Source organism: Homalodisca vitripennis, chromosome 3 (assembly GCF_021130785.1).
Source record: "Homalodisca vitripennis isolate AUS2020 chromosome 3, UT_GWSS_2.1, whole genome shotgun sequence".
Taxonomy (NCBI): domain Eukaryota; kingdom Metazoa; phylum Arthropoda; class Insecta; order Hemiptera; family Cicadellidae; genus Homalodisca; species Homalodisca vitripennis.
The window spans coordinates 178,379,651-178,403,693 of record NC_060209.1 but is presented as its reverse complement, the minus strand read 5'-3'; the positions used below and the strand labels follow the sequence as shown (position 1 = coordinate 178,403,693).

Below are 24,043 nucleotides of genomic sequence, written 5' to 3'. Positions count from 1 at the left end.
CATAACTTACTTAATTAAATGTTGCATTGCTTGCTTATGTCCAACTTAAAAGACACGAATAGGTTTAAAAAAATTCTCATAATTATAAATAATCATAATTTAGATTTTTAAAACGTAGAGATGAAATGAAAAAGGGACCTTTATTTCAAAACCACTAACCTAACTTAATGGGATCCAATTCAAACTAAGAAGGTTACCTATACTCATTTAAATTTCGCATATTACTGAATAAATAACTCTAAGTATACGAAAATACATGAATTACTGTATATAATGTGTCATAAATTCTTCATGTTAACAAAGACATTATATGGAGTGCTAACATTTATAAAATATGTAAGCCCAGTCTATTCCTGCAATCATGCAGCAGATTGTATAGTTACAAGTAATAACACGCTTGGACATTAATCCTACTTACTTCTCGAGGTTACACGGCTTTTCTCTTACAGTAATCAACTGAGTTTTTCCGATTCACATTAAAACGTAAATAATGTATCGGTAAAATATTTCTCATAGCTCTACATGCCAAATGAAACATCTCAATAATATTTTAACAATACTTTGCTGCGGAATAAACTAGTTGGGTTTCGGAAATACATTTTTTAAGAAGTCGACTCTAAACAGTAAGTAATACTCAACCAATAGTTTCCCTTTAAAACTTATATTTCATAGATAGAATTTCATATATTTGAAAAATATGGAAACTTCTTTAATGTAAATTACAAGCTCCTCATAGAGTACAATTAGAGAGTTGTCAGAACAGATGCTTTACATATATAAACATAGTACAGTTTTAATCAATTGAGAGGTCTCTTAAGGTACATTTTAACTATTATTAACATTTGATTGTTCCGAAGTTACAAACGTTTTCTATTGGAATATTTAAAATATTTCTTTTACGAGTATATTGCGATATAGTTTTTTAATTTGACAAGATGGAACATTTCACTACGCTCTGTTTGCATACATTTTTTCTATAAAATTTTATCGTATTTATTCCACATTTTTGTTGAAATGTCCAGTAGTTTACAGGAAGATCTAACACCACAGGGGTTGTGCATTGAAATAAGAGAGGAAAACCTTTTTAACGAAAGAATTATTTAGTAACACGAATTGTACTGAATTCCATAACACTCGCTTCAGTAGATTCTGAAGTACTGTAATCTGTTTTAATCTTTTATATCAGGCGGAGCAATGAAGTTGGAGAGGGAACGGGTTTTAGTGATCACCATCTTTGGTGAAAAAATTCCTTTATAAATATTCTTCCATATTTGTTCAAGTATTTAATGATATTTTTACAAGTATATGAATACAAGTTATACACACTGAATAAGTTTATACGTAATAAGTTGTAGGGTATACTATATGTGGTGGCAATAACAAGACATGTAAACTGTCAATATACTATTTTCTGATCTTTATAGCAAGACTTGTTTCTCGGAATAAATCGGGGACTCTCAAATATTAGTTAGTTTAATTTTTAAAGAAACAACTCCAAAATGTGTGAACACGGCCTATTCACATACTAAATTATAATACTATACCTGAATATTATTCTATGATTCTCTTAATATGATGTGACAAATATAGACAGACAGAGAAACAGAATTATTAAAAATAATTTTAATAACTTACATACAGTCACCAATAATTATTTGTTCAGTGTTTATGTTATGTGTTATGATTAATCGAGATATGACTTGGTCTTAATTAAACCCTTGATGTAATATTGCCAGTTAAAACATATTATTGCTTTCTCTTTGAAGAATATAAAAAGCGTGCTTTTTCTGTATTCCATTCTGAATTAAAGGAATCTCAAGTAAGGAGGAGGTTTAGTCTTGATAGAACTTTTTAATTCCACAAATGTTCCGGATACAGATATAATCTTGGTCTTGTTTAAGGGAAAAGGATGAGAACACGGATTTAGTGCGGCATGTGGAGGTCTAAGTAATTGTAAGACTTCAGTGGGAGGAGGGGAGGGGTTAATTAAAATAAAGAGGGGCTCCCTTTCCCTCGTGAGAACTTTATTCAAGGTACTACAACTTGTCTTGCATACTGTTTCAGTTTTTTAGTATTCAAGTTTGCATTGTTTAGTCATTTGAAAAAATCAGAGTGGTTATTTTTCAGAGACTTGTTCGTGCAGTAAAATGTTCGCAATACAATTTGTGTTGTGTTTGTGTGTTCGCAATATATTGTTATGTTGTTAAAAAGCGTTATAAAACATAGCAGTCAACCTACAGAATCAACCATTTTCCAATCTTTGCAAGTGAACTATATCAATCGTCCATCATCCCTTCCACGTAGGTAGATTCCGAGTCGTAGAGACAAAAATAAATCAAATCAGAATTTAAATAAGTCCAGGAGGGTAACAAGAAAAAATAAAAATAATGAGATCAACAACAAACTCGGAATCATTTTAAAGTTTCCAATAAACCTGACAGGAAATTTGAAAGGCCTTCATGCCTTAAAAATGAGATTTCAGTCCTGTGAAAATTTTTAAACACCTGATGACAAAAATGTTAAATAATCTCTTCATGTTTCAGTATAAGGAATGAATATATTTATAGTAATATAAGAAAAACAAAATTAAAATATATTAGTTGTGGGTTGTTTCAACAGAATTACATAATTACCGCTGTATTTTCCTTTTTACTGTTTCGTAACGCCCTTTTCATTAGACTCACATTAAGTCGGAAACTTGACTAACCACAATCCAATCACTGAGAGAATATGCATATAATTAGATGTGTAACTCATATGTTTTCTGCTTTGTAGTTACGTCTCTTAATCCGTGCTCACTAACCTCCCACTAAGCCGGAAACTTAACTAACCACAGTCCAATCACTGAGAGAACATGCATATAATCAGATGTGTAACATCTTATGTTCTCTGCTTTGTAGTCAATTCTCTTAATCCGTGCTCACTATATTCCCATTAAGCCAGAAACATGCCTAACCACAATCCAATCACTGAGAGAACATTCATATAATCAGAAGTCTCGTATGTTCTCTGCTTTGTAATCATGTCTCTTAATCCGTGCTCACTATATTCCCATTAAGCCAGAAACTTGACTTACCAAAATCCAATCACTAAGAGAACATTCATATAATCAGATGTGTAACATCTTACGTTCTCTGCTTTGTAATCATGTCTCTTAATCCGTGCTCACTATATTCGCATTAAGCCAGAAACTTGACTTACCACAATCCAATCACTGAGAGAACATTCATGTAATCAGATGTGTAACATCCTTATGTTCTCTGCTTTGTAGTCATTTCTCTTAATCCGTGCTCACTATATTCCCATTAAGCCAGAAACTTGACTTACCACAATCCAATCACTGAGAGAACATTCATATAATCAGATGTGTAACATCTTATGTTCTCTGCTTTGTAATCATGTCTCTTAATCCGTGCTCACTATATTCGCATTAAGCCAGAAACTTGCCTAACCACAATCCAATCATTGAGAGAATATGCATATAATTAGATGTGTAACATCATATGTTCTCTGCTTTGTTGTCATTTCTCTTAATCCGTGCTCACTAAACTCCCACTAAGCCGGAAACTTAATTAACCACAATCCAATCACTGAGAGAATATGCATATAATCAGATGTGTAACTCCTATGTTCTCTGCTTTGTAGTCATTTCTCTTAATCCGTGCTCACTAAACTCCCACTAAGCCAGAAACTTGACTTATCCACAATCCAATCACTAAGAGAACATTCATATAACATCTTATGTTCTCTCTGCTTTGTAGTCATTTCTCTTAATCCGTGCTCACTAAACTCCCACTAAGCCAGAAACTTAACTAACCACAATCCAATCACTGAGAGAATATGCATATAATCAGATGTGTAACTCCTATGTTCTCTGCTTTGTAATCATGTCTCTTAATCCGTGCTCACTATATTCCCATTAAGCCAGAAACTTGCCTAACCACAATCCAATCACTGAGAGAATATTCATATAATCAGATGTGTAACATCTTATGTTCTCTGCTTTGTAGTCATTTCTCTTAATCCGTGCTCACTATATTCCCATTAAGCCAGAAAGCCAGAAACTTGACTTACCACAATCCAATCACTAAGAGAACATTCATATAACATCTTATGTTCTCTGCTTTGTAGTCATTTCTCTTAATCCGTGCTCACTATATTCCCATTAAGCCAGAAACTTGACTTATCACAATCCAATCACTAAGAGAACATTCATATCACATCTTATGTTCTCTGCTTTGTAGTCATTTCTCTTAATCCGTGCTCACTATATTCCCATTAAGCCAGAAACTTGACTTATCACAATCCAATCACTAAGAGAACATTCATATCACATCTTATGTTCTCTGGTTTGTAGTAATTTCTCTTAATCCGTGCTCACTATATTCGCATTAAGCCAGAAACTTGCCTAACCACAATCCAATCACTGAGAGAATATGCATATAATTAGATGTGTAACTCATATGTTTTCTGCTTTGTAGTCATTTCTCTTAATCCGTGCTCACTAAACTCCCACTAAGCCGGAAACTTAATTAACCACAATCCAATCACTGAGAGAATATGCATATAATCAGATGTGTAACTCCTATATTCTCTGCTTTGTAGTCATTTCTCTTAATCCGTGCTCACTAAACTCCCACTAAGCCAGAAACTTAACTAACCACAATCCAATCACTGAGAGAATATGCATATAATCAGATGTGTAAAATCCTGTGTTCTCCCCTATGTGCTTTATAGTCATTTCCCTCCGTTGTCTCTTTAATTATCTCCCAATCCAATTTTGGACCTTAAAACAATTAGGCTATTTATAATAATTAGGCTGAGCTACAAAAACCTACATAAATATCGTGTAAAATACTTAAGTAATATGCCTGACCTAATATATTCATAATTCTTTGAAGTCGAAGGATAGTGTTTGCAAACATAGGAACGAGTATTTATTGTTAGGAGATAGTGAGACAGATCTTATATTTGTGACAGGAAAATAAGATCTTCGAACTCTACTGGGATAAAATGTTCCCTTTATAATGATTGCGTCCTTGTCATGATATATTCATGTATGCATCTATGTTCTATACATTTTTATCGAATCTAATTTGATCTAAATGTTTACTTAGCTATAATAAGTACTAAATAATACAGTATTGAAACATATTAGAAGTAAGGATAACACAGTTTTAAAAGAAACAAATTTAATTCTATTTAATGATTTAAAGTGAACTCGTATTAATGCAAACATGTGTACATTGCATTCAATGCAGTAAGCAGTAATTGAATGTAAAATGTCTTCTTGATCCAATTATGTTACTGGTCTAATGTTATTAAATTCACTAACCGACAGAGCCAAATCTCAGGTCTCTCTGTCTGTGGTTTAATAGTCCCTTAGCCAATCTAGACTCACCCGACCATATTACGCTACTAAAGCAAAGCATTACTGTGCTTGAACTCGTACTTAACGTGCTCTTGATCCAAGTATGTTACTGGTCTAATGGTATTATATTCACTAACCGACGGAGCCAATTCTCAGGCCTCTCTGTTTGTGGCTTTGTGATTTATCATCTATCATTTATCCTCGCTATATAATTATCCCCAAGGTAATGTGACACATTTCTCTAACGCTCAGCCATGCCCCATGCGCGGCGGGCATACATTTATCATCTAACTTATAGTTGCCTATATAAAAATGAAGTTCTATGGTGTCAGGCATATACGCACAGACAAACACCGGAATGCCATTATTTCCAGATACTCGATTAGTAGGCTTCGTTATCTCTCTGGCTACAAAAACATTTATTTCCGTTTAATACGTTTTGTCAGCATTGTTTACGGAAAATCGTTTATATATTTATAATTATAAACGCAAACGATAGGAGTGTGCCTAACCGGGTGTCGTGTAACAGAGTAGGCTAAATAGTATGTCTGTAGATTATTTCATTGTTGAGAATTCCTACAGACAGACATATAGACACATACAGAACAGTAATTTCATACCCCTTTCAGGAGGCAAAATAGAATTGGGCCATCGTACTGAGTGATAGGCTTTAAAAGGCTCAACCAAATCCCATAAATAGAAATAACCCATCATAGAACACATTTTATCTCTGTAGAAGTGAAGCGGAATGCAAAATTTAAAGCGTGCAGATGAAATCTTCCTCTAATATGTTTCGTTTCCAAAGTATTGGCTACGTTTATGCCCCATGCGCGGCGGGCATACATTTATCATCTAACTTATAGTTGCCTATATAAATATGAAGTTCTATGGTGTCAGGCATATACTCGATTAGTAGGCTTCGTTATCTCTCTGGCTACAAAAACATTTATTTCGTTTAATACGTTTTGTCAGCATTGTTTACGGAAAATCGTTTTATATATTTATAATTATAAACGCAAACGATAGGAGTGTGCCTAACCGGGTGTCGTGTAACGGAGTAGGCTAAAATAGTATGTCTGTAGATTATTTCATTGTTGAGAATTCCTACAGACAGACATATAGACACATACAGAACAGTAATTTCATACCCCTTTCAGGAGGCAAAATAGAATTGGGCCATCCTACTGAGTGATAGGCTTTAAGAGGCTCAACCAAATCCCATAAATAGAAATAACCCATCATAGAACACATTTTATCTCTGTAGAAGTGAAGCGGAATGCAAAATTTAAAGCGTGCAGATGAAATCTTCCTCTAATATGTTTCGTTTCCAAAGTATTGGCTACGTTTTTCTCGTTACCGTCAAGATCCACAAGATTACTGCGAAATATTCTTTAACGCTGATCCGAATCCTATTGATTCTATTGGCATGGGCCAACATCGAATGCGATGCTGCTTAAATAGAAATGAAGTTTCCTAAAATTTCAGCTCATTTCATTCTCGAAGTACTGTGAGCACAACCAGACAACCAGAGTTCTTCCATTCACTCGAGTGCATGAGTATTCGTTGTACTCTCAACCAATTAATAATTTCCAACATAAAAGGAGTTTTTAGTTTTTTTTTTTGTTTTGCTCGTATAGTATATGAGAAGGTATGTCGCTAGAGTTTTAATGGTGAAAATGTATGGATATTTAACTGTTTAACTGGGCCTTTTAATTTAAAAGGACGTCGTTTGGACGATAAGTGAAACTATACTTGACATTTTAAAAGTAGACATTTTAAATTTTTAAATGGTCTTCATTTTCTAACAAGCTAATAAATAAATACAATCTTGAAATTTTCGTTGTAGCTTTCTATTTTTCACAAAATGTTACTTCTTTTTTTCTCTTTCCTAAAATCTCTGACAACCGCGATTCATCTCAAATTACAAACTACAACTTTACAGCATAATATTCTGCCCGAACTGAATCTAACACATGTTCCTGGAAACAGTCATTAGGGGGAGAGACAGACAGCGGAACTATGTAATTAACTGTGCGACTTGAGGTTTGTTAATTAAAAGACCGGAAGAGGTTAGCCGCGACGTGCATCGCACCGAGCGGCTGAGCTGTGAATATAGTTTGCTGTCAGACTAGGAGATAATGTAAAACCAACTACCAATTGTTCTGATGTCAAAATAGTGTTTCTTATTTTATATTCTGAATTCATATTGGAAGACGTTCCAACACTGACTATTATGGAGACGGTTATTATAAAATAGCTGAATAATAAGAGCATTTCCTGAAAAACTTACCACAGGCTTTTGTGTGAATTTACCTCCGTTCTTCCAAAAAAGACAGTATGAGAAATAAAAAAAACAATATTAGGTGTATCAATCATTTATGTAGGACAGTTCTGTATTATTAATGTTAACAATCATCTTTTTTCGAATAAAATACGAATCCTGCAAGCATCTGTGTATCAAAATCTAGATTTTGGGATTATTAAGGAACAAATCCTAGTTCAATATAGGGTCTTACGGGGTTTTACCTCATCCCTTTAAAATGAATGCAAAATATGTCGAATAATCTACACTACTTTAATTAGTAACGCTAAACAAATCCGTTATAATGTTTGCTGCTCCGTTCTACAGATTGTCCAAAAATTCCCGGAACGGTTAGATATTTTTGAAACTATTGGTACATATTTACTGGACAAAAACTCTAATTTAACGCATATCCAGTAACCCGCTACTTCTTCAGGTGTACGGACTGCAAGGAGTCAGAACCAAATTTTGGACCTAAGCATGCATAGGTATTTATTAGGCGAGTATAACGCCGTTAAACTAACCTCATACGGACATCCGAACCGAAAATGGCGGCTGTTCAAAGATGGCTGCAATTTTTAGTTAAACTATGTAAATAATAAACTACTTTTGCTTGGATCATTATCATTTCATTCTTAGTTTTTTTCCATTGTAACGTTTTGCCTGTATATAAACTAGTTAAATTACCATGACCTTCATTGTGTTTATATAATTGTAATTCAAGCCATATTTGAACTGCTGCCACGTCCGGCTCGGTTATCCGTTTGAGGTTATGTTTGCTACATTGTACTGTAATAATAAATAATTTTAATTTGATGTGATTTTTTAGACACCTTGTTTGTAAAGGATGCTTCAGGTCACCGGTGCAGTAATTATAGCTGAGAAATCGTTTCAAACGCCTTAATTCTTGATGAAAGTCCATCACGTAAGGAAATACCGCTGACGTGTTCTTTCATGAGAATACTATTAATACATTTGCTCACCAGTTGTTACAAATAAAATCGTAGTCTGCTTAGCTCGTATATTGATTGCCTAGCAGGTGATCTCTAGAGTTGTCACGAGCGATTAGGTTAAGTTTATCGCAGTTGCCACGTGAGTGCGCTCTTTGACACGTTTGACACCCGCCTGGCAGCCGAGCTAGTGTCTCGTCTCAGTGCCGCGCTGCCGCGAGCGACACTCATCTATCTGACACATTCATCCTTCATATCTCTAGGCCATTTATGTTACTAGACAGTGAGAGATACGATTATAGTTGTACCTGTCTTATCAGAAATGTTTTTAAAGAACGTATATTATTTTAAATATATAATGTTCAGGCAATGATAAAGTGATAACAATAAAAATTAACAAAAGTATTGTGGTTTATTTAATGAAAATAGTTGTACAGATAGGTTGGTCCTGGAATTTGAATTTGAAAGGCATTGCTGCAGTCTAATCGTCTCCTCCGGTCATCACCTCCATGAATTCTGCAACAAAATATGAATGTGTGAAATACGTTTTTCACTCGACATAGAAATCTTAAGGCAACCATGTTAGGATTTGTCCTGTTGTAAGATGAATGTTGTATTCATTGTGTAGAAGTGGGAACTGCAGAGCATGTTTTAGTGGACTGTTAATTAGCTAAACATCAGAGATGCTACTTAAGGGAAATCTTTGAAAAAAGGAACTAATATTCCGAGAAAAGGAATTTAGTACGAACAAAGGAAGTAGTAAAGGAATTTGTCAGTCATGTACGGATGGATAGGAAGTTGAAAGTATTTAAAACTAACAGAAGGTAAAATATGAAATAATGCTACGCGAAAGAAGATACAATAAGTAAATTGAATATCATTTAAAACAAGTATAAGGCGAGAAGAAGTTGAAACCCAGATCCCTACTGTCAAAACGCAAGTAAGGAGTTAAAAATTTTTGTTAGGGTAGGTACAGCGTGTACAGGATTGAGTAAACAAGTATGAATACGAAGGAGATGGAAGGAAAGAGGTCTGCTAAATAACGTTAAGGCTTATGCCCGGGATGGAGCTGGGAATAAGGGCTTCTGCCAGACATCTCTGTTGAATAGTACTTCAAACTCGATAACATTTTTTAATGTTTTCTTGTGATATTATTATAATAAGCCTCTTCTTCAATTTGAAACATAAAATAATACACAAAGAACATAAGTACTTTACCCAATACATTTTTAAATCTCAGGAAATTATCTATTGCCTAGTATTTTGTTCTTCAGAAATACATTTTTTAATTTCTTTTATCTTATATAAAATCTGAATATCGTTTTATTTATTGCGGTACGCCACTCTTTGTTATCATAGACATATTAAAATATTATCAGTATTATAATAAATATTTAATAATATACTAAAAAGTAAAGTAGATTGTAAAAATTAGGCTGATAGTTACCATCGAAGTCAACGGTTCCAGAACCGTCGGAGTCGATTTCCTCGATGATGCTGTCCAAGTCTTCAGGAGTCATCTTGTCATCGAGCTCCTTCAGGATCTCTTTCAGAACAGAGGTGGTGATGTAGCCGTTTCCTGCACAGGCCGAACATCTCCTTAGGAACTTTGTAATTGACATTCTGTTCTCAGTTTTAATTTTAATAGTGAACGTTTTATACCAAAATGTAGGCCCTAATACAGTTCTCACCTTATATTTCCGTGTAATGTTTATGGACTGATTCTTTTTGCTACATCTAACCTTTGCTAGTAGGTTTAATTTTATCTGATTATTTTCGAATGGACACCGGATATATTATAAGTTGGCATAGCTGTTGGGTATGTTACCATATAAGTATCTACTTTAACGAAAAAGAAGACATATGAAGGCCTAAACGAAATCTGAAAAGTCAAAATGTGTTATAGATTTATTTTTTTTTTTAATTAATATGTTCTTTATGGAAGTTTTATACCATGCTTTTATAAATACCGAATGAAATATATATAATTTTATTATTGTTATTAAAATTTACGCTAAAATTCTATTAAAATCTGGTATACGGATTTTTTAAAGAAGTTATTATCGTCTTTGAAATTAAACGATACACTTAGTTTGAATCTTCATCATTTTCCATTGAGTTCACTTTCTGGTCTAACTTTTGCCATAATTTATCGGTTTATAGTTATATTTAAGTAAGAAGTTTATAGTGTCCTGTAACATTTACTCTACTCAGTTAACATACAACATTTAATTCCCAACCGTGTTATATACTGTTTGTTATAAGTTTTTGTATAAAGTTTACAACCATGGTATACCGTACTTTATTACAGTTTACCATAAGCCCTGTACATTGACTTGTGTTACATTCTCAAAAATATCGTACCTTCCTTGTCGTACAACCTGAAGGCTTCCTTAAGTTCCTCCTGCATGGCGGCGGGGTCGACGGTCTCCTCCTCGCCGAGGAACTGGGCGGCCAGCGTAACGAACTCCTCGAACTCCAGCTGTCCGGAGCCTGTGACCATACACAGATTTTTATACAATGTATAAGTACGCCACACCACGTACCGTAACAGGCTTTGCCTATGTTTCATGCAAAATTACAAATCTTTAGCTTATTTCATTCTCAAGATGGGTTATGGACAGATAGACAGACAATTATACAAAAAATATGTTGACACGAAAATGACGCATAAAATTCAAAACTTTCTTGTAAAATTTATAGTCTATATATGAAATATTTTTCGACATACCTTCTATATGATATATTCAGATTTTTGTTCATTACATTGTGTTCCATATCAGTTTTTAAATAATTTAAATGCAGCATCAAATCACATTCAAATTATGTTGTATGTGTTGGGATATTGAGGCTACACTTCTTAATGTTGAAACCTGTTATGGGTGTATTGTTTTTGTTTACAAATTTATTTATTCTACTATTTCCTCGTGGCCATTATGGTTTCTTATAAGGCCTGTTTAAAAATATACGCTAACGCACAGCTGAATCCCATGAAGGGACAGACAATTAAAATTAACTTTTCTAGCCCTACATGTAAGCTTTGTTAAAGCTCACTAATTACATTGCGAAATATTTAGTTCGAAAAACAAAATCTTAGAGGAAAGTAGGATATGGAAAGATCCACGAACAAATGAAAAGTACAATAATGGTCACAAAATTAGGTTATTTTAACTCGTCCATCTCGTTCTCGTGTCAGTTGTAAAGCATGATGTTAATTCATTATCAAACCTTCATAATACGCCTATGAAAAATTAGTATTTAAAAAAACAAAAGTTAAGTCCAACAAGTTAGAAACCGAAATCAATTCTTTTATTTTCGACGGAACAAAGCTCCAAATTAAAATATATGGTGCGACGTTAAGTCTGTATAACTTACAACAATGATTTCAACCAGAACTACGAAATCTTTGTAAGCCATCTTTGTGAACTGTAAAGAAGACAATAGAGAAATCTGCTAAATTCACTTTACATACTATCTCTGTTATATTATTAACATTGATACGATTTCCGTTGATAAAATGGGATTGGTAAATGTAACAAATTTAATTTTTTTGTGGTTGCACAATTAGGATATGTAAATGTAAGAACGGAGTGTAAGAACCTACTTTTAATTTAAGTAGGTTAAATTAAACTCATGTTAAGGATAACTCATGTTAAGTAAACATTTTTGCGGGGATTTATCATTGCAAAACTTGTATCTTTCCTGGTGTTCGTAAAAGGAGAAAATCCAAATGAAATTTTGAATGTTTTCCAACTACACATAACGTAGCTATAAAACGCGGGAAAAGTTAATTCAGTGTAATTGTTGAGGAAGATGAACTGGATTTAAATTCATATTCTCAAAAAGTTTTCGTAAGTTACATTGTGTGCTACATTACAATGAAACCAGATAAATGAGATATATTAGCAAACTTTAACTGTTATTTTGAAAGTTGTACTATTGCTTAAAATAAAAATACTATTGTATGACGATTGGTATAACACTTTCGTAGCTAAATGTCTGGACAAACGGCGTGAGTGACGATTTCAACACGGCTTTAGTACTTTGTCACATAAATCTCTAAATGGCTCAGAGATTTAATAGACATTCTTGTTACTTCTTAGGTATTCACCGCAAATAGTTTCTAGATCTGTGTCACAGTTCCGTCTACTTAGTCACCCAAGTTTCAATTTAAATACTTGAATTCTCAGAAACAACTAACACAAAATTTCTGGATATATTTACGTGGACACGGTTGTTGTCTCCCATGTCAGGGTTCACTTTCTCAAGAATGCAGAGCAAACAATGAAATCTACAAAGGATATTTACGTTAACTTAGCTTTTCGCTCGGAAAATGGGCTTTCCACTGCAGATCTTTCAGTAATATATTTTGAAATCTCAGAAACTATGTCAGACACATTCCAAATAATATAGTGTGCTTGTAGTCATTAATTTTACCTCACAATAAAAAACTGTTGTTCCCTGTAAAAGATAAATGTTTGACAATTAGTTAAAATTTATGGGATATCAAAAACATTCAATAAATAGGAGGTAAATCCGAAGAGGGTGTAAATTTTCACTAACCGGATAAGGAGAATCTTAGGATACCTTTTCTGCACAGGTTTTCACTTACAATGTTCTTATATTTTTAGAAAGTGGTTGATAATTTGCGGGTGACAGCTGGAATTCAAATTAGAACATTGTTTCTTATCAGTCATTGTTTCCGAGTAGTATTTTTATTTTGGAATATAAAAACCTAACATCATTGTTAAGTAATATCCAAAGTTTCGTAACCAAATTGCTACATTTTAGCACTTACTGAACGCATAAACCTTAATAAGACAATCAGCTTTGAAAAACCAGTTCAATACTGGTATATCTTTCCACAAATTTATATAGAAACCACGAGAAGACAAGGTAATGTACTATAGATAGGTTACATGCTAATTACACATTCTTGACTAATTTGGGGTTAAAACATATCCAGTTGTCAAAAAGGGTATCCTGGGTACATACTAAATGGTACTATAAAATGACAAAAAGTATCTATTAAGTACCTGATTTTTAGTTAACTGTGTCAGTCATACAAATTACAAAGTGGCATAAGATTATTGCACGTAAATCCAACGTGTGGAATGGTAGAATCCGTGTAAAATGGTAAGCGAAATTAGTGTAATAAAAGTGGAGGAATGTGAAGACATTGAAACGTTGTAAAAACACTACTGTTCCAATTACGCCTCCCGATGAGTCCCGTCTGTGCTATTATCGGAGTTGGCACCTGCCACCGGCGACCTAGCATATCTCCCGGCACCCCGACAGTCCTCCACAATTCTAAACATGCTAACTATTTCCAACCGCAATGGGTAGTACAATGCCCACACTGTTACCATACATACCATGTTACCATATGTTTTTATTTGTTATTGCTACTACCAAATTTTGTACAATCTCACTGGACACTGGTACAGCATGAGAAATTAATAATTCCAAAGTAATTTGTATTTTAATAGTCTAGGAGCCGAATGCCAATTTGCATTTATAAAACTCAACATGGTTTTATTGAAGCCGCGCTAGTTTTGTACGAGGTCGAAATGGCAGGGTATTGAAAGGGTTAAAAATGTCAAAAGCAAAAATTACTCGTTTCAGTTTTTTCTGTCTTGACAGACTTAATAACGCCCGTCAAACACTAAGTACAAGTCAATCTTAAGTCAACGAGGTAAAGAGATTATAATTCCCCCTTTCAGTCAAATAAACTGTCTGGTCTGTATATGGTTATTTTAAATATGTATGTATGTATATATATATATATATATATATATATATATATATATATATATATATATATATTAAGTGTGTCACCTTAAATGTATCAACTTAGAAAATCTGTGTTATGAGAAGAAATTAACATTCATATTCTTAACCCTTTTGGTACCTTACCAATTCGACGTTCAAAAAAGATGGCAACTCTTATTTACCTTTGATTTGTGAGTCTCACATTTGTTTTTATGTGCATAAAGTTAATACAAATTGTACACACAAAAAAAAACTTGTCATATTTTTAATCCTTTGATGCCTTTTTAAGTCGACGTTCACAAATCTTGCAACGCAGATATACCATTGATTTTCGAGTGTCATGGTTGGTTTTTTAAGACGTGTGCAGAGTTAATAAGCATTTTAACATAATCAAGATTTAACGTTTCGTTTTTTTAACCCTTTTGATACCTTTCCAAGTCAACGTTCATCAGAACTTCAACGCTGAGTGACTTGCGAGTCTCACAGTTAGCTTTTAAGTGTGAAAAGCAATTAAAAGTGTATGACAAAAATTTAACGTTTCATATAGTTATCTTTTTGCTAGTGCCTGACGATTGATTTTGTAGCAGAAATTCGTCTATCGGTTTTGAGAAAAACTATGTCGTGCGCGTACAGAATAGAAATAGTCTCTTGTTCAACAGTAACTACACTTTCACAAAGTAGACGTTCAACTCAAGTTTTAAATACGTAGTTTTAAAGAAAAAACCGCCGTGTCGTATTTTAGAAGACTAATCTAGTTCAAAACCGAACCGGGGAAATCTTTAACACTCCGCCACGTTCGCAGAAGTAATTAAAGTTCGCAATGGCGGAATAATTTTTAATTAAACTTATTTCAACAGGAATCATCCCCGGGTCGGGTTGTTCCCTGTGCTTCAATGCGAGTTGCCTTCAGGCGAACTTCTTTGCACCTGAATTGTTGCCATTCATTAAGTTTCCGCTGTTGAGTCATCGCCTGCGGTACAAGATTTAGTCAATATTGGCTTCCTTTGTATTTCTTCTGTGGATTGGAAAGTTGGCAAAAAAAAACTTTTTCACAGAGACATAAAGCTATTTTACAACGTGTTCAACAATTTACGTCTGAATGAAATTCGGTCGAATATCAAGTTCTTGTGGACGAAACATGACTGTGAATGGTCGCCTACATACGAGCACCTGGGGACGTACGTCCCGTTGTCAGGTAGGAGCCATAACATTGCAGTATTGCTGCCTGGGGACGTTCGAGGGATAAAACCACCAGGGCTGTGAAGTATACATAAATATACGTGCTCGTCTTCACTGCAGAGGTGTTTATAATGCACATAACACAACAAATAACATTTTGAAATATGAGGACATTTCCAAACTTGAGTATAGTATGATCCTTTTATTCTACAACTGGACTTTTAAATACGAGTGTTTTATTTTATAGACATTTTCGGGGGCTTAAAACAGATTATCGTTGAATCCACGTAATCAATGATAACGAAGTTATGTTTCCTCTCAAGTACAGACGAAACTGTAAATCGTGATTAGTTAATTCATTGTATGGACTGTAGGAAATGTTTCTTTCACGTCCTGTAGATTTACCTGTCGATTGCAGCTAAGAGAACTAGCAAGAGCCACTGATTGCATCTAAAAGATCAATAGTATGCCCTATCTCACTGTTCTCAGTTTTATGTTTGTACGTTTACTAGTACAGAAGATGTTAGACCGTTTCAAACACCCCTGTATAATTTGTAATTGTTCTTGTAGAGTAAGTGTTTTGTTTTTGGCTACGAATATATGGCTGGTTTAAAATTAAACAATTACTCAAATCCCCCATCGTGAATAGGTAATCTTAAATCAACAGTAACTGTATGGTACAAATTGAATTATTGGGCTCTAATGTAATCTGTTATACCACATATTAATTTTTATAGTTTTTAGCGTAGCAAGTTTGTCCGATCTACGTTTTATATTTACAATAAACTATAATTTTTATTAGCTCTAAAATTGAAGTGAATAGAGAAGCATTTTGTGTTTAAGAATATAAATATGTTGTATCGGATGAGCGAAATGCGATAAGTTACGATAAGTTTTCAACGATTTTGAAAGCTTTAAATTGTAGCATAGTGTCTTGTAATTTGAGTTTTGTCTGTCTCCTTACCTTCACCTATTTACAAACGTTTATACTTTTAAATTGTTTATTTATATATTTGGTATTTTACTGTGGTAGCCTAGGCGATTATCTAACGGTGACGATTTGCATTGCAAGTATTATTGCCTAGGTGCGTTGTACTTGTAATGATTGATAAGGGATCTTTAAAGGCGATACGTTATAATAAATTACTCACCGAATGTAAAAACATTTTACAAATATTGGTAGTCTTATTTACTTGAATTTAAAAATAACCCTACAAATGTTCTTGGAGTTTACTGTAATAGCAGTGCTGATAACTTTTTATTCTTTGAGTCCTTTCGATTGCAAGAATATCTTATTCAGACATATCACCAAAGTAAATACTGATGTGTCTGCCAATACTGAAAAGTGAATACAAGCTGTATTTCAAACATTTCAACAGATTTCACCTATGTTTATAAATGTAAGACCTCACCGTTCATATTATATACAAAAAAGGTTTATATTGTTATTATAAAATGTTTAATTTAAAGAATAAAGTCACCTTCGAGAGTGTAGAGAAGAAAATAAGAGTTGAGAGAAAGAGCTTTCGCCTCAAACGGAGATTTAAGTACGCTTTCATCGTCTAAATTAAGAATTCTTAAATGTGATTCGTTCAAAAAAGTTAATTTATAAAAATAGAAGGCTCTGCTTTAGGAGGCAGATTGTTTCCGTCTTTGCAAAAAACAAAATCTTAATAATCCTTTCGCAATTAAAAAGCATTCATCTGTGTTTAAATGTTATTTAAAATTTCATATAAAATTAATGCAAAAAAGATATTAGAAAAATGTAATTCAAAATAAGTTCAGATTACAAATTCCCAAAATATTGATTTGTTTGTCTTATTGGTACTGGAATGGGAATAGTACTTTAGAATGATACAATTGTATTAATATGTAATTGGATTTCTATTGAGATGATGAAATGGATGGTGTACATCGATGAAAAGTAATATAACACGTTGAAGTATAAGAACTTACCGTCAGCGTCTACCTCATCGATGATGGTCTTCAGCTGCTTCTCAGAGACATCGTGACCCAACATGGAGAGGATGGTCCCCACCATAGGGGCCTCGATGTAGCCCTTTCCAGCAGCGAACGCATCGAACGCCCTCTTCAGGACTGTAACAAAACCGAAAACAGATGAAACTATTTGTTTACACACAGTCTGGTAGTTACAAATTCCAAATAAGATAGTCTTAGTTCTTCTGCTCATACGGATGGTCACATAACTGTTCTTGGTAATTAGATTATTACCACTTAGAAACATTGCTAATATTGTGGTAAAATTAAATCGAAATGGGGTGTTCTAATTATTTGTTTGGATTAATGTAACTTTATAACAGTAACCGTTTTTTAATTATCTTTTAGTCTGTCCTAAAAAACCCACCACTCTATTTCATGGGATATTTTATCATTTAATTGATGGAGGGTATAAAACAAATTGCCCTAAGGTAGGCAATTTTTAGTTAGTAAAGTTAGCCGGAATTTTACTAAACAAAAATACTAGTACACTATTACGACGTGATTATGAACAGGAAAACTTACATGTTAGTTCCAAAATAAGATCGTTTTATGAAGATAAATGACAACCAATCAAATAAACTCGGATTTCCATAAAAACATCTTATAAAGGCTACTGTAAATTACAGACGCATCTGTATATATACAATGTTGCACCTTATAATATCGTTTAATTTTTTTAATTAAATAAAGATGACGTGTCAGTTCTTTTCAGACCTAGCCCACTGTCAGTATTGGCTAAGCAAATTGAAATAGAATGTATGATTGAACTGTAACTCAATACTTTTAACGCCAAATAAGTCAGGGAAATCGTTTCAAAGTCAGTTGCGGGGTTCAAAATAATGTTTTTGGGTTGTTGGCGTTTGGTTTTGCAGAATTTTTAAATGTAAACATAGTTTGTGTTATGTCAATTAAATGTTACAAAACACCGATTATTTATTTACAGTAAACTGTAACAAAACATTGTACCAAAGTAAAAAAATGTCTTTATTTTTTTTTCTTACTAGGTACCTAGTACATTTCCCAAAGAGAAAAATAATTTCATTGGGTCGAAAATGTGGCATTGTTGTCAACACAGAGATATTCTTTAAATTGTTTTAGCCAGTTAAGTAGAGGCCTAGGTGGCATGATATACCTGTATAGCAGTCCTGTAAGTAGTCCAATTGACTGACAATATATAAGATACTTAGGAAAAAAACAACACTTATCTTTACATGACATTTTAAATTTTTAAGAGCGATTATACCTTTGAGATTTATTTCAAACTTTGTATATTTTCCTTAAATATTATACGAGAATAACGATTTCCTACCTTGAAAAATAAACAGGTAAAACAAGATAATAATTCTTCTCAATATTAGCAGTTGTAAAATCGTACAAAACTTTAAATTCACGAAATTGATGTAATAAACTAAATCTAATACGAGTATAAGATGTAAGGTTGTTTTTATCCATTATTGAAATAAAACAAAAATACTCTACATAATATTCTGATCTCTATTCAATACGTTTTTAGTTACTCAGAAAGTATGTTTATTCCTAATACACAGTTATTTCTGTTATAATGAAAATAAATTAAAAGTTTTTATCAAATACTAGATATATAGTTTATACTAATGCTGTTATTAGAAAGAGAATTGTAACTGTAATGTCCCTTTTGAAATAGATTATGGATCGCCCAAATGATTATAGATATACTACATGTTTCGAATAACACTACGTTAATAACAATTAACGAAAGGTTTTGCATGGAGTCATAATTACAAGTTGTGTAGTATTTGTCATAAAACTACTCCTAACATACATTACTTTTTATTAAATTACTAGCCTTTTCGGAAACATTTTCATCCAATGAATATTAAAATGCATTAATACGAACTTTAACGCTCTTTTATTACATTTATTTGCTTCTATAACTACACAAAGATTTTGTATTATTGTTCAATTTTTATCAATTGCTTACAGTCCCAAATCCCTAAATTATAAGGCCAAACTCTTTCGAATGTATTTATTATTGATAAATGGTGAAACGATTATTACTCTATGCTTACCGTTCAATTGTTCCTTGTCAAGATCCTCCTGAAACACAACAACAGAAATCGTTATTATTTGCATGTAAACTACAAATCAAACAAGGATCTCAATATCTTGAGAGTATATCAAGTGAGATGAAAAAATCATTAACTTTCTATTTCACTTATGGGTTATGGCAAATTTTCTTCCCTCATTAGTAATTCTTATTTATATTAACCACAGGTGCAAGACGTTTGTCATACCTCTTTACACAATACAGACTTTGTCAATTCTAATTAATTTGTTATGAACGTATTTGATCATATTCTTAGAACTTATAATACTTGCAGTCTTTGTACACACATTTACAGTTAATAAAGTCAGATAATAAATAATGTTTCATTTTAATCCTTTTTGTATCCTGGGTTGTGGATAATTATAGCGAGGTTAGATTCGTACCTAATTAGAATGGAAAGGGATTATGTTGGGGCCGGAGGTACTCAAGTTTTCAAAGGAGTCTCAAGTAAAGCTAATGTTGGCTCACCTTGGGGTTTTTAGTGTGAGAAAATACATTATCTAAATTTTTGCGTAAATTAATTTTTTAATCGAGTGAGTGATATGTTTTATTGGTACTCCTTATCCTGTTTATTATTTAATTAATTTTATATAAATTGTTTTGTTTAACATTTTAAAATATTTTTTCAGGTAAGTGGCTCGACAGGACCGTATATGTGCATTTTCCCAAGATACTGGTAAGTATTTTACAAACTCAATTTACTTATAAATTTATAGTTTTTTTACTATTTCTTAAACTTTTTATTTTATTTTATTATAAACAAGTTCATTTTCAGTTTGATTGTGTTAACGGAATACGTTTATACATCCTTACGCATGAAGCCCATACGCATTTTAGGAATCCTTTATTATTGTGGTAGAATATATATGTGTACGTCTTCAGCGCTCTAATTCCAAAACGACGATTGATCCGAAATGTGCCACGGATGAGTTTATTTTACTTTTATTTCTTACAATATGAAAAAATATGAACAAATATTTTTAACTGTATTAATAGTCTTAAACGTACGTATGATACAATGTAATTTTAAGTGTCCATTTATGACATGTGAAAATGTTAAATAAAACCCTATGATTTTATTGAAAATAAAACAATAATTTAGCCTTAACTATTTTGGATAACTGTTTATACTATAAGTCTGTTCAAGAAACTGTTAACTTCTATTTATACAGTTTTACAATGTGTTTCAATTAATTATGTTGTTATTTATTTTAAAAACTAGGTTAACAAAAAAAACAATGTCCTCAGGATATATTGTGATAACAATGCATGCACCAATCTATAAAACGCTCCATCATTTGCAATTATGTGATAGACGAATGGTAGAAAAACATCCAAGCTCTCCACTAATAAAGTGTACCCAATTTGAGCAAATTGAATTAAGTAAAAATGTTAAGTAATAAAATATGTTTAATATAAATTTATATTTGGTTGACGTGTTTCTAAAATTTAATCATATACTAAAACTGTATTAAATAGTTGGAATTTTTTAACAATACCGCTAGTACTTAGTATATACCGTAACTATTTTTAATCACTAGAAATGACAAATGTTTTGAAAATATTACCAAATATAGTTTATGTTTCCACAACTTGTCGTAGGTTTTAATATATAGTTTAAGAAATATCTATTTAGACCTCTTTATCAAGTGAAGATTTGAAATTAGTTGGAAGAAATATTTTTGTACAACCCATACTAGTAAATGGGATTAAATTATTTTCTTTGTTTTTATGTTGGTGGAAACGAAGTCAATTCATTAACAACGTCAATCTTCATTTTTGGTTTGGACGTTTCCAATCTTCGTTTGCATTTTTGAGTTCGTATAATTAAATTAATTTTATAAGTTATAAGAGTTCGTTAAACATGGTACAATTAAGTTACTGGTATTGTGTCTTGCAGTTTTTCAAGGCGTGCTATTCCTTTGTTATTTCTGTCCAATGGTAATGCCAGGTATGTTGCAGTGAGCATTTTTGTAATTAATCAATTTGCAGTGATTTAGCTCTAGTAATGCTTAATCAGTGGTAGTTGTACAAGAAAACTGTTTTTACACAGATTTATCTATTTACAACACATTGTTTATGCTTTATTACAATTACAGTGTAATAATTACCACTACCTATTTAGGTAATTGTAATTTAGGATATTGAGTGATGTTCTACTTAAACACATCCTTGTTAATGCAATGTTCTCTGTGTTAATGGTTAATGCAGATACAATGCGGCGTGTATTAGCTTTAGCACTCACTAGGGACCTGTATAGTACAGCACCATATACACTGACCTTAATGTTAGAGCGTTTGTAAACCTTTTTGTAAATTAACCCATCTGATACTGTATAATAAAGCTACTATTTTGTACGTCATGGATTCTGAAGCTTAAATGCTAAATAGCACCGTAATTTCACTTTTGCTACGACGAAAATACGGAAATATTACAGAATATTTTCATTTCAATGGTATCAGTTCAAAATTTTCACATATTTTTAAGCAATAGCCTTATATTATTATTCCTCCCTCATTGTTATGTTTGTCCATCATCAAGTGTAACAGGTTACGCTTCGACTCGTGTATAAGGTAAGTACCTTTCTCTTTTATAATCACGATTATACAGTTAAAAAGTGACTCAAAAGATTAAAGAGACAGATTTTACTGTGGACTTTCTGTATCTAAAGTGGCAAAGTTCAGCTGAAACTAGTATTTTCAATGTATACATTTTTGTAATTCAACGATGTTATAGTTAAACTCTTTCGTTGTTCAACTCGGAATTTGTTCCGGATCTGTTTATCCAGTGTGTTACAAAGTAGCACCGAAATTTCACTGTCCATACGGCGCGAATTCCGAAAATGTAACAAAATATATAATCTTCCATTTGATAACACCTTATCAAATGAAACACACATAAGAAAATGTTTAAATTTGACGTCCGAAGTCCAAGACATTTTCTGATAGTTGTTGTGATTTCCATCATACTGTTATAAATCATGTGTAACATGAAGGTGGTAAGATTCATTCACACATCGAATTTATTAAGTAACTTGTGCATAAGACAAGTTTATATGTCCCATAAATATTAGATTAATTGTTGGGCAATAATCTTTATTTATGATTTATTTTACGTTGAATTTGCTCACATAAAGATAAAGAAAATGCAGTAAATAATCAAATAATGGATATATTTTTATGGCAAACTAATGAATGAATAATATACTACTATATTTAAAACATTATTAATTTTGTCTTGCTTGAAAAAATTATTTCTTAAAAAAAGTTTGTTTTAAAGTTTTTTAACTGTCTACTATAATTATTAATTTTTTAAATATAATAAATACAGGGAAAACAGATATTTGGAAAGTTAGTATATGGTTTAGTAAACTTTATTAGTTAGTTCTGTACAAGTTGTATACGATTTTGTTTTTGCTGCAAAATGATACAGTACAGAAACAAAGAGATTTAGTGTGACGTGTAAACACGAAAACGAAAAGCCTAGATACTGAGCCTAGATACTGACCGTGGCGACCATGTTGTTGTTGCTGAGACTCTATGGGGACTGAGGGTGGACCGTCAGTAAAATCTAAATTCCTCGTAGGCTCTAAATTTATCCGCTAGAGTCTAGCTATTTTCCGTGCGATTGTTGTGGTCCCTCCTCCCGCCAGAAAACAGTTATACGCGCGCACTTTGTTCTCCATTGGGGCAGAAATAGTTGGGCTGTCCTAACCAGCATCATATTGCCTTGGCCCAACCTGACTTTCATTTTGTTCTTACTGCTAGTTTCTCGTAGCAAATAAAGGACTAGATTCAGTTACAAACCCTCGATTAATTATTTACTCAAAGAATAAGAATAAAACAAAGTTTTAACTTAGATTAGCATATAAATACGTACTATTCACAATATATTGTTGTACTTTTTAACTAAATTAAAACGTATAGAATGTTTTAATTACTTTACCATACGCCGTTTAAATGTTTTTATAATACTAACCTAAATAAATAATTGAGATTTACTAATTAAATTTTCAAATTTATAATTATTTAAAATACTTCCAAAGTAATGTAAGTAATAATACTATGATACATTTAACACAATATGTTCTATGTTAAACAAACACTTATAGGAAACTATTGTGAATTACATTAATTATTACTTAGCTAAATAATTTTATACATTGTTAATTTTTTGTAACTAGAAATAGATTTCCTTTTAAAATAGACCTACTTAATTTTAATAGGGGTAAATTATTTTTCGGGCACAGGCTTTGTATCACTTTAAGATAACAGAAAATATTCGAAAAAGTTCTGTTATCTTTTTCATCCTCTCACTTTGTCAAAAGCGAAATTTGTTGTGATGTTTTTAAATAACAGAGTTGCTGTTAAGTTAGAATTTGA

The 24,043-nt window shown here is 32.4% G+C and overlaps 1 protein-coding gene across 1 annotated transcript; it reads right to left on the bottom strand.

Moving 5' to 3' along the window:
• Nucleotides 1–9,016: 9,016 nt before the first annotated feature.
• Nucleotides 9,017–23,310, bottom strand: LOC124357818 (troponin C, isoallergen Bla g 6.0101-like). The gene is made up of 6 exons (XM_046809875.1): nt 23,169–23,310; nt 19,624–19,651; nt 17,531–17,671; nt 10,988–11,116; nt 10,071–10,202; nt 9,017–9,139 (listed from the first exon to the last, which is right to left on the bottom strand). Exons 1-6 carry the CDS (start codon nt 23,178–23,180, stop codon nt 9,105–9,107), a joined length of 477 nt encoding a protein of 158 aa, XP_046665831.1. The 5' UTR covers nt 23,181–23,310; the 3' UTR covers nt 9,017–9,104.
• Between the last annotated feature and the right edge of the window lie 733 nt (nt 23,311–24,043).